This window comes from Stenella coeruleoalba (assembly GCF_951394435.1).
Source record: "Stenella coeruleoalba genome assembly, chromosome: 4".
Classification (NCBI taxonomy): Eukaryota; Metazoa; Chordata; class Mammalia; order Artiodactyla; family Delphinidae; genus Stenella; species Stenella coeruleoalba.
Window position 1 is genome coordinate 101,486,315 of NC_137149.1, and position 14,925 is coordinate 101,501,239.

The following is a 14,925-nucleotide window of genomic DNA, read 5'->3' on the forward strand; positions in this document are numbered from 1 at the left end:
GGTCACACATGCTAACAATGGGTAAAGACTGGTGTAAAAAAAACCAAGATCATCGATAACAAAATGCTGCTTACCCTCTTACATCAGAGAGCAGCCCTAAGGCACAGCTGACTGAGGTGAACAGAATGCTAAGTCTATCTGTATTATGTGTTCTCTATGTTAGTATAGACAATCAGTAGAAGAGTAATCTTTATTACAAAGAGTCAACTTTATGATAAAGTTTATGAGGTTTCTAGAAGTCTTCTAGGGGTTAAAGAGTAATTTAGGAAACTGGTGCCAATCGTAATAGAGAATGAAGAGACAAACAAAATTTGGAAAAGGTAAGCATGGAAAATTTTAGAGGATCAGTAAAATTTGGGTTTTTTCCACATTATAAAACATCAATTCAATTGACATTTATTAAGCACCTTTTATATTCAAAGTACTCTGCTAGATACTCTAGCACTGACAAAGGTAAGTAAATACAGTCTCTGCTCACTAGGAGTTTACAGGTTACTGTACAGGGCAAATTTAGGTTGAAACTAAGAGAGAAATATGAACAATGTGAGAGTTGAAGGAAAAGATATTTAAAGCTGAAGAAGAGGGGGAGGTTAGTCAAATTCCCTGGGCAACTTAAAAGTAGGTAACTTCACTATATTTCTGCATTAAGGTGAAATTAAAGCAATTAATATTTTACAACAATCTTTTTAAGACAATAATGAAAGAATTTAAAGATTCTGAAGTGAGACTTTCACCGCCCCCCCAAATATATACTACATATTCCCAAAATGGTAAGAAATATCCTGATTTGCAATATATCAAGAAACAATTTAACTGAAGTAGGAGTTTGGGTTAAAATTAACTACTGATAAGATACAGGTAGTTTTGAATTAAAGAAAACAGGTGTTTTGAATATTTCTAATCAAGGAAATGAAATGTAGGTGATGACTTTCTAGAAGGCAAAGTAACACTAAAGTTATGTTATTATACTGGTTACCAAGTCACATTCTTGGTCATATATCTAAGAGAAACCTGGAAAGGAAAAAGATGCCCAGAGCTTTGTTAAGAGCTTTCCAGGTTTATATTCTAAAGAAAATTTCCATTTAGCTCACAATATCATAAAATATACCATTCTGTATCATAACATGTTATGATGATTCAGGCTTATAAAAAATGATAAAATTATATTCAATGTAAAAATATTCTGTAAATTACCAGCATGACTATTCAATTTTATAAGATTAAAAAAAAAAGCAAGAATCATAAGACAAATGAAATATTAAAGGAAAAGGCAGCTTTTAATGAGCTAGAATATAAGTGAAAAAAAATATCTGAACTATAAAAAGTATATCTATTCATTTCATTTAAAGTAATTAAATAAATTACTTTGAAAACTATTAGGATTTAAAGGGCTGAATATTTTTTAGACCTCCATAGTCCCAAATATCTCATTCTCTAACCACGTTAGGGGTCATGTATAAGATTAAAAAGGATGGCACTTTAGGGCATTCAATAAATGAGAAAAATCAGTAAGACAGTAAATAACCTATTTAAAACACTTCATATAAACAAGTCAAATGCATGCATTTTAAAGTAGAATGCTTTAATGGCAGAGTATTTCATATTACTATTATGAGTTAAATGAGTTTTTTCCTGGGCTCCTTAATTTCTCATTAAATCGTGGTGAAACTGTTTTCCATGTTGCAAAAACAGAAGAAAAGAGAAATACCAATGACATTTATACCACTAAAGGTAAAACATAATTTTACATACTCTACAATTTCAGTCTTGATATGTAGGTTAAATTTAACATCTACCTCTTTAAAAGATAATAGATACATGTTAATTATTAAAAACAGGAAAAAAAGGCAAAATTACATGAGGAGGTATTTATTTTTCTCATTTTTGAGATGTGCTAGAATAAGTTATTCCAAGTTTAAGGAAAGCCTTTAGAAATTTGAGAATAAAATGTCAAGCAGTTCAGAACTGGAACACAAGTTCAGTTCATGCCAGAACACAGGTTTTAGAACCTATGAAGAGAACAACTAATTCTTTCTCACTTTCGGCTAGCAGAGTTAATAAAAAGTTCACACTATAAAATACAGAAAATATTTAATTAATTCAGGGGATTCAGCTCTTACCTTCAACCAGATTTATTGTTTCATATAAAACCACAGTTCTTAAAAATCTATATGTGATTCCTAATTTCCATATCTAGAGTACCCAGGTATAAGTTTTATTACACCACTCAAGCAAAATAAAAAGAGATTAGAGCTATGTTATCAGAATGCATAGTAAAACAGTCCCAAATAATTACTTCAAACTATCATTTATTGATGTTTCCTAAAATAAATTTTGGTAACAGCACAGTGTGTAGTATTAATCTTAAAAGTTTTGATAGTATCCAAACTTAATTCAATAAGACCCTTACATGAGAGGCGGAGAGCCTGTGGCACACAAACCAAGGGTGATTTCTAGTTATAGAACGTAAGATTTGAGGAATGTTATAAAGAATGCAAACTCTTATCGTCAGCATTCTTTAAGGGCCAGAAATTACACATACGATTCCAGCTAATCCTTGTTTAAAATATTAGTTCCCTACTATAATGATCAACTAAAGGACCATTTTTCAAGAATCATTAGCATTTAAAAAAAGAGACTTATATACTGAGGCATTAAAAAAAATCACACTTCTTTTGTTCTTCCTTAAGATTTGTGGTAAATATGCTGTATGGCCAAGGAAATATGCTAAACAGATGTAAAGATTAAACACACGTGACCCTTTGCTATCTAGGCAGACCCATTTTCTAGATTTTAGACCCAGAGTCTTTTTTTTGTTTCTTTGAAAGCTGGCTCCACTAAAAAATTGGCTGTTAGGCAAGGCCTCTTTCCTTACCTGTAAAATGGTAATAGCAACAGTACCTACTTTTTTTAATTGTTACAGAGATTAAGTTAAAGAAGTAAGTATCTGTAAAGAGTAAGAATGTACATGTTGGGCTTCCCTGGTGGGACAGTAGTTGAGGGTCCGCCTGCTGATGCAGGGGACACGGGTTCGTGCCGCGGTCTGGGAAGATCCCACGTGCCGCGGAGCAGCTGGGCCCGTGAGCCATGGCCGCTGAGCCTGCGTGTCCGGAGCCTGTGCTCCGCAACGGGAGAGGCCACAAGAGCGAGAGGCCCGCGTACCGCAAAAAAAACAAAAAAAAGAATGTACATGTTAAGTTTTGTTAAATAAACAAATGGAAAATCCAATTATTAGAGGAATTTTAATCTTTCAAAATAGAGGAAGAATCTTCATCATATCACCTGTCTGTAATGGCACAGCATTGTCACACATAAACCAAAATATCCATTACGTAAAATCTCATGGAATTTGTATTGAGAATCTAGAAAAAACTTCAGGTGGATTAAGCATAAAAGAATCTTTGTATTTATCACTTTAAGTACCTTCTTGGTATCATAAAAACTAGTAAGTTAAAAAAACTAACACTGAAGGTTAAAGAAAAAATGGTGAACAATTATTTCCAAATAATTATTTTGTATTATGTGTTCCAAAACAGGAAATTTCTAACTAAGCAGTTATGGTAAACTCCATGAAAAGTATTGTAACTCATATTAGGCTAACCCAACTGAAAAGCCTCAATGTAAAGACCAGATAAAGAAGCAGATTTTTAAGGAGCCATAGTCAAATCTTTTTACATAAGTATGTCTACTACATTTAAAATGTACATCGTTTGTTCAATTAACTTTTTAAAAGTATTTATATGTAACTTCTCAGAAATTAATTTATGGTTGGTTGAGTGGTATAGTCAGATAAAATTTCATTATCACTATAATCTCAAATTCAATAAAATCATGATCATACTTGATGGAATCTTTTCTGTAGCTGATTGATTAATTGATTTAATTTTGGCTGCACCATGCAGCACGTGGGATCTTAGTTCCCCAACCAGAGATCAAACCTGCCCCGCTGCAGTGGAAGTGCAGAGTCTTAACCACAGGACCACCAGGGAAGTCCCTGTGGCTGTTTTATTTTAAAGCACTAAAAAAAAAAAGAAGAAACACTTTATATTTTGGTGAAGTTTTACTTTTGCTTATGGATCAATTTTTGATCTCACAAAATTAGAAAATATACTTCCGGTTAAAACATTAACAGACTCAGAGCAAAACAGATTAGAGGAAAATAATGCAAATTCAATAAAAAGTTCAATCCAATTCTACAATGCTATCAATATGAAATGTAAACCATTGTGGTTCACCAAATGAATGTCTACTTTTTTTTATGAGACTAAAAATGAAGCCCTATAGTATGGCATTTGGAAGGGTGCCTTTGAAGTCAAACCAACCTAAGTTTGACTCCAGCCCCACCATTTCTTAGTTAAATGAAGTGATTGTAAGCCAAATGTTTAATCTCTCTCTTAGTCTAGGTTTCTTCAGCAGGAAAATGGCTGTTTAAGAGTAGCTACCTTATATGTGTAATCTGAAGACTGAATAAAGTTATTCCTTAAAGAAAGCCCCTAACTATTTTAGGTGCTCAAAAAAAAGTTAGCTCATATAAAATAAGGGAAGCAAGTAAGAACAGAAATGAAATTCCTTTTTCATAGTATTACCAAGAAACATCTTAATGAAAAGGAGGCTTTATTTCAATAGTTTAATAGTACAGGCCCTTAAGGATGCAATAATACAAACACACACACACGCGCGCACACGCGCGCGCACACACACACACACACACACTCTCTCTCTCTCTCTCTCTCTCCCCCCTCCCCCACCCCCCTCCCTAAAATTGATGCTTATAAAGAAGTGATCATTTATAAAACTGCAAGTTTTATAACGTACACCACCACCCTCACACTAGTCTCTCCATCAGGCATTAATCAAAACACAAAACTAAATAAACTTCAAACATTTCTCAGTCCTGAAGAAAGCCACATACCCTTACCTCATTCAGCAGTCTTCTAAGCTAGGCTGCTTGGCATTTCTTCAGGACACAACACAAGCTACCTTCTCTTTTCCAACCTCACTTTGCTCTGACATTTCATGGTAAACTAATTCTTTTAAAAAACTTGTTTTTTAAACTTAACAGTGTTATAGAAACAGACACATAGACTTACTACATATTTCAGTCAGCAAGATCAGAATTTTCAAAGACAATATAAATATAACTGAGTATATATGCTATATAAATGGAATCCAATATGAATTTTAAGACACATCTTCTAATTTAAGTTTAGAAGAAAATACATAATCTTAAATAAGTTCTTTCTTTTTACATCCCTTTTTAAACTAAAGTTTAAGAAAAAAAGATTACTTGATGATATCAGAAACCAGATCTTCACAATAATTATCAGTAATAATCTGTATTTGGTATTTTATTTCTTTAAATGTGGATTCTAATTTATAACTGTGGCTCAGGTCTTTGCCCAGACACAAAGCAGTCTAAGATGATTTAAATAACTGATTAATGTTTCTAATGATGATATAATTCCAGCTAAAAACTATCACTCCTGAGTTTGGAGCTTACCTGTGCATCAATATCAATGGCAGGGTAGATAGGAAGCATGGCTGAAGGAGAGATGATAGGACTTGGAGTTGGAGTCTGAGGTTGGGAAATGGAAGCAGCGATACTGTGGGTAGGAGTGTTTGACATTGCAGATGCTCTTCCACTGACTGCTGTTGAACAAAATAACTGTACTTAATGAGGATGAAACATTGTTAGGTAACAGCAAGAAATAGTTGTCAGAAAATATTTAAATATCTTTAAAAACAAAATATCTACAGGTAGACTGCCATAGCACTAATAACTCATTTTCCTGGTTATTTCTGACACTGGACAACAGACCAAAATTTAAATATATATTGAGAGTAACCCATTTGCTAAACAATAAACCATATGAAAAACAAATTCCCCTCTTATGGTATGTAATCACAAAACCTTAATTCAAAATAACCCTGAAAACAAAACTATTTTTATGAATTGAAATTAAATATATATGCAAATGGTTATCCATTATATCTTCTTAATCAGAAAAGGAATAAAAGTTAAAATAGTCAAGTTAAGAAGGAGAAAATGTGTCTTTTACCTGCCAATTTCACACCTTATTTTCTAGAACTAATGAAAGTAATATCACTGTTTGGGGACATTCGCTATTGAATATTTAAAATACTTCCTATTCTTTTATTAACTGCAGACAGGGGGTGGCCCTCAGTATGACAGCATATATATATATAAAAATTTGATCCTCACACAGAAACAGTTTCTCACATACAGAATGATTCTGAAGGGCGTAAAATGCTCACCAATCAATCTAGCAATCACACTGACTTAGGAGGACAAAATTAAAATATTAGGGTAGAAAAAAATGTATGCATGCAATCAGCCTTCAAGTATAGATTACTGTTAGTTCTTCTAAGTATAATTTTGCCATGATATTATTTTCATCAAAATAAGCAAATTAAGAAGGGGCTAATTAGGTCAGTACTTGAGATGGGAGAATTCCAAAGGTGGTAGCAGTTGAGGGTACTTTATTCCCTCATCAACTCACTTCTGGAGTTGCCATGTGAACATCAATCCTTTTTCCCCCTTATTAAAAATGCTATAGCACTAGAGTCTGGGCATTAATCTTTGAATGATCAACAGTAGTGTGGATGTATGTTACCAATGTAGTTATCAACTACATGAGACAGAAAACAATCATGATTCACAACTGGATCTGAAACCAGGCAAAAGAGGTTATGCTCCTACCAAGAACAAAACTGAAATAGACCTTATCATAACAATTATAAACACAATTGTCAATTAAGAAATCTATTTTACATGAAATCCTTAGTTCAGGCACAAACATACACTATACATTATAGCAACACACATTCTAAAATTATACATTTTTAAGTCCACTTAAAAGCCAAAGGAAGAACAAAGGAGGAAAGAAAACAAAACAAAACAAAACAAAACACACTATTTGAATCCTTAGGGATCCAGATCAATAGAAAAGGGCATGTATTCAACACTAACATGTTAATCATCTAATGACCTTGATATTGTTACTCCACGTTGATAGTTTTGTATGTTAAGAAAAAGATCAAGACAATTCAAATGTACACATTCTAGATATAAATTTCAAAACCATATAAAATCTATGGCTCTTAAAATGGGTTCCATATTCTCCTCTGATTAGACTGATTTTCACAAATGAAAATGCTAAACACAAAATTAGCTTAAACAGAATGAACACCAATCTGTCCAAAAAACTGAATTTTATTTCATGATACTGAACAAAAAAATCTAAGTTTATTGTTAAATGACTAAATTATAATTTACATTTCAATTTGAATAAGTTCTTTTAAAGAACATATTAGTTTTCTTATTTTTGGTCAAACTGGTTTTTCTTATCACCTCTTCTAGAAGGAGATAGGAAAAATCAATTCTCTCATTTAATTCCCTTGGGGTACCTATGATATTGGTTTACTAAAACTAAATAGCTGCCTGTCACTCATCCATTCTCTAAAATTAAAAGTAACAATTGTAAATATGTAGGTACCTGAAGGAACCATGGTACAGACCAGATCTTTACGTGTGGAACTTCATTTTAGGGTCAGAGAGGGAAAACCAGATGCTCAAAGAAATTTTAACGTCAGGTAAGGAAAGAGGGAACTTGACAGCACAGCAAAGGCAAGTTGTTAAGACTGGTTAAATAGGGAACTGATTTTGGTTTGGCTAGTACAGAAACCAAGGAAGATAGAAGATTCTGACCAGCCAAGTACTAGAGAAAAAGAGACTGAATCTTATAAAAGCAGTCTAATAAATGGGGACTAAGGAATAAAGAACAGACATTATGCTGAAGGAGAGAAGGAAGACTGAGCCTAATGAAGTTGTAAGATATTAAAAAACCCAAAGAAAGAAATGGAAATGGTCATTAGTCAACTGAAATAACAATTACTAGAGAAGAAGTTTAAAGGCTGTGGAAGTGAGTGTATATGTGTATGTTTGTGCACGTGCACATGCATGATGCAGGAATGGGTTGCAGGGAGGTAGCTGGATGTTTTTAATCCTGTTCTTTCTTCTGGCCATCTCTCCTCTCCCCATATAAATGAGAATAAACAGGTAAAGTATTTTTATAATATGACAAGTATCTGTCATATTTCCTAAGAAGTTATAAGCTTTAAAAAATAATTTTATATGAAAACACCTGGAACACATAGGGAGAATTTAATTGTTTTCGTTTGGTAAACAAATCAACAGAAAAACTACTTTACAAACCTCCGATAATTCTGATCAGCATAAAAATTATACAACTGGCAAATCATTATTGAACTATGCCCAAGAACATCAGGTAAATTCTGATAGCATATCAAAAAATTTTTAATATTCATTGGTATGGAATGTCCATTCTTCATTTAATAGAATAAATAACACTCAATTCTACACATTCTTTGGTAGTTGAATTGACATATTATAAAGAACACCATTATGATCTAGATTAATGGCCATGAAAGTAATATCAAATTTGGCATTTGGAGCTACTGTGCTTCAATTTTCATAAGATATATACTGTTTTTAAAATTACATTCCCAATTATTATAACCCACTAATGGTGATTAGTAGTAACTTTCAAATCTATAGGAAAAATGTATACTTCTTAATATAAGAAGCTTTGTAGTTCTTACTAACAATTAATAGCATTTTTTCCGATGTAGTTACTGTACCCTCTAAGATTAGCAGAGACTTTCATTCCACATACTATTGTTGAGGTGATACTAAAAGAAGACTAGGAAACTTTAGAGCAATTTCTAAGTACAAAATCTGTCTCATTAGCTGGTTTCTTAGTTTCTGAATGTTAGCTAAATATCTCAACACTATACAATTTCATTTTCTTTTATTCTTTTAAAAGATTAAAGTTAAATTATGTATAATCTCATCATAATATATAATGCTACTTAAACACAGTTTCAAAATTAGAAAAAATTCAATCATCCTTTAAGTATAGACCAAAGAATTAAAAGGGAGGAAGAGAGCAGATGAAAATTACCAAAATTCACCTATTTACTCCCTTTGTTTTCCCCTGTTCCTTCTTTTTCTGTTTTTTTTTCTTTACTTTTTTTTTAAATGAAGAAAATTATTCTTTTCAGTACAGTATTCTTATGGCTTATAATCCTGTAAAATCTCATTCTACTACTTTGTTACAGAACTCACAAAAACTAAGTACCCCAAACTAGAACCATTAAAACAACCCCTAAAATATTTCTTTTTGCCAATGAATCTAATTAAAATGGAAAAAAATTTCTCTGCCTACCCATTTAAAGATATATCATTTATGATACTATCAAGGGACCACACCTGCTCATAATACAATTAGAAAGAAACTACACATGAACATTCACAGGGGATAAATCACTGACATACAGTATAATCAAACCTTATTTGGTTTGGTACTTTATTATTGTTGTAAAAGTATTTACTTTTTTTTTTTTTAATATCCATCAGGTTTGAAGTCTGATCCATTAGGATATAAAGTATTTCTGTTCACAAATAAGCTTTCTGATATATCCTACTAGTTTTGCACTTCAACTTCTACCAATTTCCCAGTTTATTGGTGTGAATACAGAAGCAAAAAAGCCAAAATTTTATCAGTATTCTGAACTTAAAGAGAAAAAACAAAACCAAAAACAAACAAAAAAATCAAACATCAACCTGACTACCGAAAAACCTAGATTCCCAGCCTACCCACCTAAGTCAGAAAGTTTCAGCCACTTGCATTGAATAAGCTAATCTTTAATTTGACCTGTATCCATCTGAGAACGTCTGAGATTGAACTAATATTTCTAAAGATATACATGGTTCAAGAGTCCAGAAATAGTTCTCAAGTTGGGTAACGGCAAAAAATTCTGGCACACTCTTACTCGCCTTAAGCAAATCATATTTGATACCTGCTCATAACAATATAACCCACCTGCCATGATGTCATCCAGCGTGTCATTGAGGGTCTGAGCAGGGCTGGCTACCATTAACCCTTGTTGTGTTTCTGTCAGAATTCCTTGCCCCAGCCCTGCCAACTGTGCTTGGCCCAGTACTGGCTGTCCAACTATCACTCCTTGCAGTTCTGTAAGATTTGCGATGGACCCTGGAGGCAAGGGACCTGCCGCCAGAGGCAAAGCTTGAGGCATGGCCAGAGGCTGGACTGGTGCAAAACCCATCTGAGCAGCAGTTTGCTGGGGTTCATCTTTAAGCAAAACGGGATCCACTTGCTGTAACCGTGCATAGTCTCCCTCGGAAAGCTGTTCTCCAACCCCAACAGGAGTTAGCAGTCCCAGATGTTGGCAAGACTGTTGCTGCTGCTGCTGAAGTTGAATTCTTTGAGCTTTAACCTCTAGATACTGCTTTTTTAGCTGCTGCTGAGTTTTCAGTTGTAATTCTCGTTCTACTTTCTGTAGTTCCTCCAAAATCTTTTGTTTCTTCTGAATTTGTTCCTCCCTTGTTTTGTTCAGCTCCTCGATCTTCTCCTTGGTAAGTTGGTCAGCATGAGCCAGTTCCAAGGACTGCAGCTGTGCATTCTTTTCTATGGCTTCTTTTATCCTCTGTTCCAGTTCTGTTAACTTTCCCTGAGCCTCTTCTACAATGCTCTCTGGAGACTGATTGGTGATGTAACCCTGTACATCCTGGCTGTTTGCTGGCAAATGGCTGCTGGACTTTTGTTTAGAAGCAGCTGTGTGAAAAAGAAACCCCCTCAGAAGTGCACATGAATGGCATCCTCATTACAGAGTTACTGTTGGGAGGTTTAGTGCCAACAGTTATGCACCAAGTTAATATATCCATAGAAGGTGAAAATGCACTGTTAAGGAGTTAAAAACAAATCCACCTTCTTTATCATAAATATAAAATGTATGTATTTTATGTGCATAGAGTAATCTTTGGGAAATTAATTTCAGAATTTTAAAAATATCACATGGTTACAATTAGACAATAGAGGGATGCAGGTTTGTGATATCTAAGTGGTACAATTAAAGTAAAATCTAAGGCTATGTGTAGATAGATACCTCATCTGGTCATAAAGATGTAAAAACTTATCATAAGAACAGAAAAATAATGCTAAATTATTAAGATGTAGGGAAAACTTAAACCTCTAAGTCAAGGTTTTTCTACATTTAATAGTCTGTGCCTTTTAAACACACACACATACACACAAAGAGTACTCAAACCACTGAGAAGTACCAGGAAATTAAAATCCAACTAAAATATATGTCTTTGTTGGGGCCTACCATCTTCAAGACTGATAAAGGTAAGATAGAAATTCACATATTCACAAAGCTACCTGGCCAGTAGAGAAATGGGATTCAGTTTCCCTGGAAGAAAAGATGCTGAACTATGACATCCACTGTATCTTCTGACAGCCAGGTGAATAAACATATCTGGCTATCGGTATAGCAATCATTTTCTTGCTATACCAACTGAAAAAGGTGCCAAGGCTCTAGATTGGTAGTGGTGATTGAAAAGAACTGGTGGAAATACTTAGTATTCTTGTTGGTAAAATAATATAGGTAGCCAAAAACCAAAAAATTAAAACCACATTGGTTCCTCAGGTAAAACTTTCTAAAAGGAAAAACTGATTAAAACTGGTAGCTGTAATCTTTTGGGACATAACTTATGAACATGCATGATGTAACTTCCACAAACCAAATATGGACCTCAGAGTTCTAGAGCAACAAACAACCATATCTGAAGTAACTTTGAATTCTTGGTTGAGAAAAGGTATTCCAGATATAAAATCTATATTAAAACCAGCTATTCTAAAATAAAATTTAATTTTGATCTAGCTTATTAATATTATGCCTCATATCACTACAGAAATTTTAGTAATTTACAAAAATGTCACCCAATTATACGCAGCCTAACATTTTAACATGAATAGAAATGACTAGTTATTAGAGGAAATCATGGATAATCAGAATTGCATCAAAGATGAGCATCTGAATTTCTACTGCTAATACTTCTGATTCCAGCACAAATTAGTGTTCTTAACTATGTTCTCTCCCAATAACATGCTTTTTTCATTGTTAAAAAAAAAATCTTCAATTATGCCGACCTAGTAAAATTCATTTTTTGTGGAATAATAATTTTAAATGGCCAGTTTTTGGTTTTTTTTTGCAATCTTATCATTTTTACTTGGACAACTTGTTAAGTCTTTAGAAGTATAACTGACCTTTATTCCTGATGGGAAGAGTAGTGGCAACATTGGCAGGTGGTTTGTCAGGCTCCTGAGGTGGGACAACCATGGGCAGTGCTTGAACTGGTACACGAGGAGCCTAAGACAAATGAAACTGATTATATATCTGCTTTTCCTCACCTTCCATTACATAATTTGCTTTAAATGAAGAATAAGTTACAAAGATCCATTCGAAATATTTTTTCATATGACAATCTCAGGCGACATATTTACTTAAAATGTGTTGGTATCAAATTATTTTCCATGACTTTTTTTTTTCCGGCCATGCTGCACAGCTTGCGGGATGGGATCTTAGTTCCCCGACCAAGGACTGAACCCGGGACCCAGCAGTGAAAGCGCTGAGTCCCAACCACTGGACACCAGGGAATTCCCTCCATGACATTTTTTTAATGAACTTTGAAATCAAAAGATTATTCTGGCCACAGTAAGAAAGCAAAGCAAAATCATATCAATCTAGAATCTGAATATTACATCAGAGGTTCATTAACCATATCAAGTATGTTATCTATAAAAAGAACTACATATTATAACAAAAAACAATCTAGTTTAATCTTGAACTATGACCGAAAAAGGGAAAAAGATGATATAACATAAAATGCTTTAGTTTAGAAGCTTACCCTATTTAAATCGTGGGATGGGGGCGTTAACTGAGTGACATCTGGTGGAGGGGCTGAAAGCAAGTTATTAGGATAGTCCAAAAGATAGCAAACAACGCTTGTATGACCACCTTTTGCTGCTTCAATCAACATAGTCGAGCCATCCTAAAAGAGTGAATATGGTAGGGGAAAAAAATTTTTTTTAAATTAATTTACAGAAACATTAAGGAAGATATAGCCAACAGGCCCCAGACACATTAAAGTTTTAGGTTTAGTAAAGAACACTTTTCTCTAAAAACAGAAGAAAATGGACACATTTAGAATGCCAATACAAGTGCAACTTATAGATAATAATTTGTTATGCTCAAGAGTGAAAATTAATTCACAATGCTACCTGAAACATTTGAGTTACATACTTTTAAACGGTGAGTAGGATCTGCCCCATGAGCCAAAAGTAGTTCCACCACTGCCAGATGACCCCCTGCACAAGCCAGGGACAGTACAGTATGGTCATTGTTAGCTGTGGTTCTATTCACATTTGCTCCTAAAACAGACAAGGCATGAAAAATCATGTTAATAGAGTGTTGTTTCTTAAATTATGGTAAACTTCAAAATCGAAGAGTAGAGAGAACAGTATAATGAAGCCCCACATACCCATTACCCAGCTTCAATGATTATAAACATGGCCAATCTCATTTCACATATACCCACATCCATTCTCCTCTCCCATCTTGAATTATTCTAAAACAAATCCCAGACAAACATGATATAATTTCATCCACAAATGTTTCAGTATGAACCATTAAATGATAAAAGTATATATTATTCCTAATATAATCACTGTTTTAAAAAAGTAAAATATAAAATTTTATCTACATTTTAATATCTTCAGTGGGAAAGATGACTAAAAACCAATAAAAAATAAACCACACTGCCCTCTATGGGCCAAATATGGAAGGAATTAACAAAAAATAGTAAGTAATAGTAGTATAATCTTTTTTCATTGGGAAATATCTGAGAATGAAAACAGGTATATTTTCCCCCTAATATGAATTCATCCCTGATTTGGAGCACTGTGCTATGCATGTGGGAAATGGAAATAAAATACCAGGAAGAAACTGGAATCAAACTCATTAAAATTAAAGAAGAGAGGAGATAATAACTGAAAATAATTTCATTCTTGAGAATACTATGTCTTATTTATAAACATATAACACAAGGAAGTGTTCAAATTGCCTAAAATACTTTGACCAGTAAGTTATTTCTGATTTATTTTCTTTACCTACAAACGATTTCAAACTTTAGGCTACCTTTGTTATTAAGGATTTTGGTATTCAAAGTAGAATAAATGACCATGAATGAAAATGCATTTTTGGCATATTTGTTCCATTTCAATTTTGATTTTTGGGGGGGGGTGCAATATTTATGAACACCTCTCTATATTTTACAAAGAAGGAAACTTAGGCCCAAGGAAATATAAAGAAGAAAAGTGACTTGCCTTCAAATTAATCAGTGGCAGAAACAACATAAAAATCCAGGTTTCGAGATATATTATTACATAAACAGAAAAGACTTCAAGGTATCTAAACCCTCAAAGTTTTTTACACAGAGAAATTTTTCTGTATTGAAATTTTTTTAACAAGGGTGGTATTCGGTATCAGAACTCTTCACAGTTTGGAATGGTTCTATGTGTTGCAGGACGTTTATCAACTACCCACTCACAAAAATCTCAGTAGCATCCCTCCACCATGTGACACCTCCAAAATGTTCTTTACCTGTAAATCTCTTAATACCCAAGGGCAGGGGATAGATACCTGTGGAAAAAAATTACTGCCTTACACAAACCTACCTTTACTAATTAGGAACTGAACGGTACAAACATGACCAGCTCTTGCAGCTTTCATTAAAGGAGTTCTTCCACCTTCAGATTCATGCTCCTGTTTAAAAACCACAGACTTACTTGATATTTAATTTCTAATGAACAATTATTCCCTTTCATGAAAATCAAAAGGAAGAGAACTGAACTAATTTCAGAATCTAAATATATTAAATAACATGCTTTGAAGTAAATCTAGGAATACATTCTTTAATTTAAACAATCTCAAATTAGAAACATGTTCTATGGAAACATA

The 14,925-nt window shown here is 33.5% G+C and overlaps 1 protein-coding gene across 13 annotated transcripts in view; it reads right to left on the reverse strand.

Annotated features, from left to right (window-relative positions):
- ANKRD17 (ankyrin repeat domain 17) overlaps positions 1 to 14,925 on the reverse strand; it is a 160,504-nt gene that overhangs the window by 53,131 nt on the left and 92,448 nt on the right. For 7 of the 13 annotated variants that reach the window (XM_079919519.1, XM_079919518.1, XM_079919521.1 and 4 more), the window contains exons 11-16: positions 14,643 to 14,730; positions 13,210 to 13,337; positions 12,815 to 12,958; positions 12,174 to 12,276; positions 9,927 to 10,679; positions 5,501 to 5,649 (exon numbers count right to left, since the gene is read on the reverse strand). In XM_079919519.1, coding sequence (XP_079775645.1) covers positions 5,501 to 5,649; positions 9,927 to 10,679; positions 12,174 to 12,276; positions 12,815 to 12,958; positions 13,210 to 13,337; positions 14,643 to 14,730 — 1,365 coding nt within the window. The remainder of the gene's footprint in view (positions 1 to 5,500; positions 5,650 to 9,926; positions 10,680 to 12,173; positions 12,277 to 12,814; positions 12,959 to 13,209; positions 13,338 to 14,642; positions 14,731 to 14,925) is intronic. The other 6 variants (XM_079919514.1, XM_079919512.1, XM_079919515.1 and 3 more) reach the window with 3 other exon arrangements.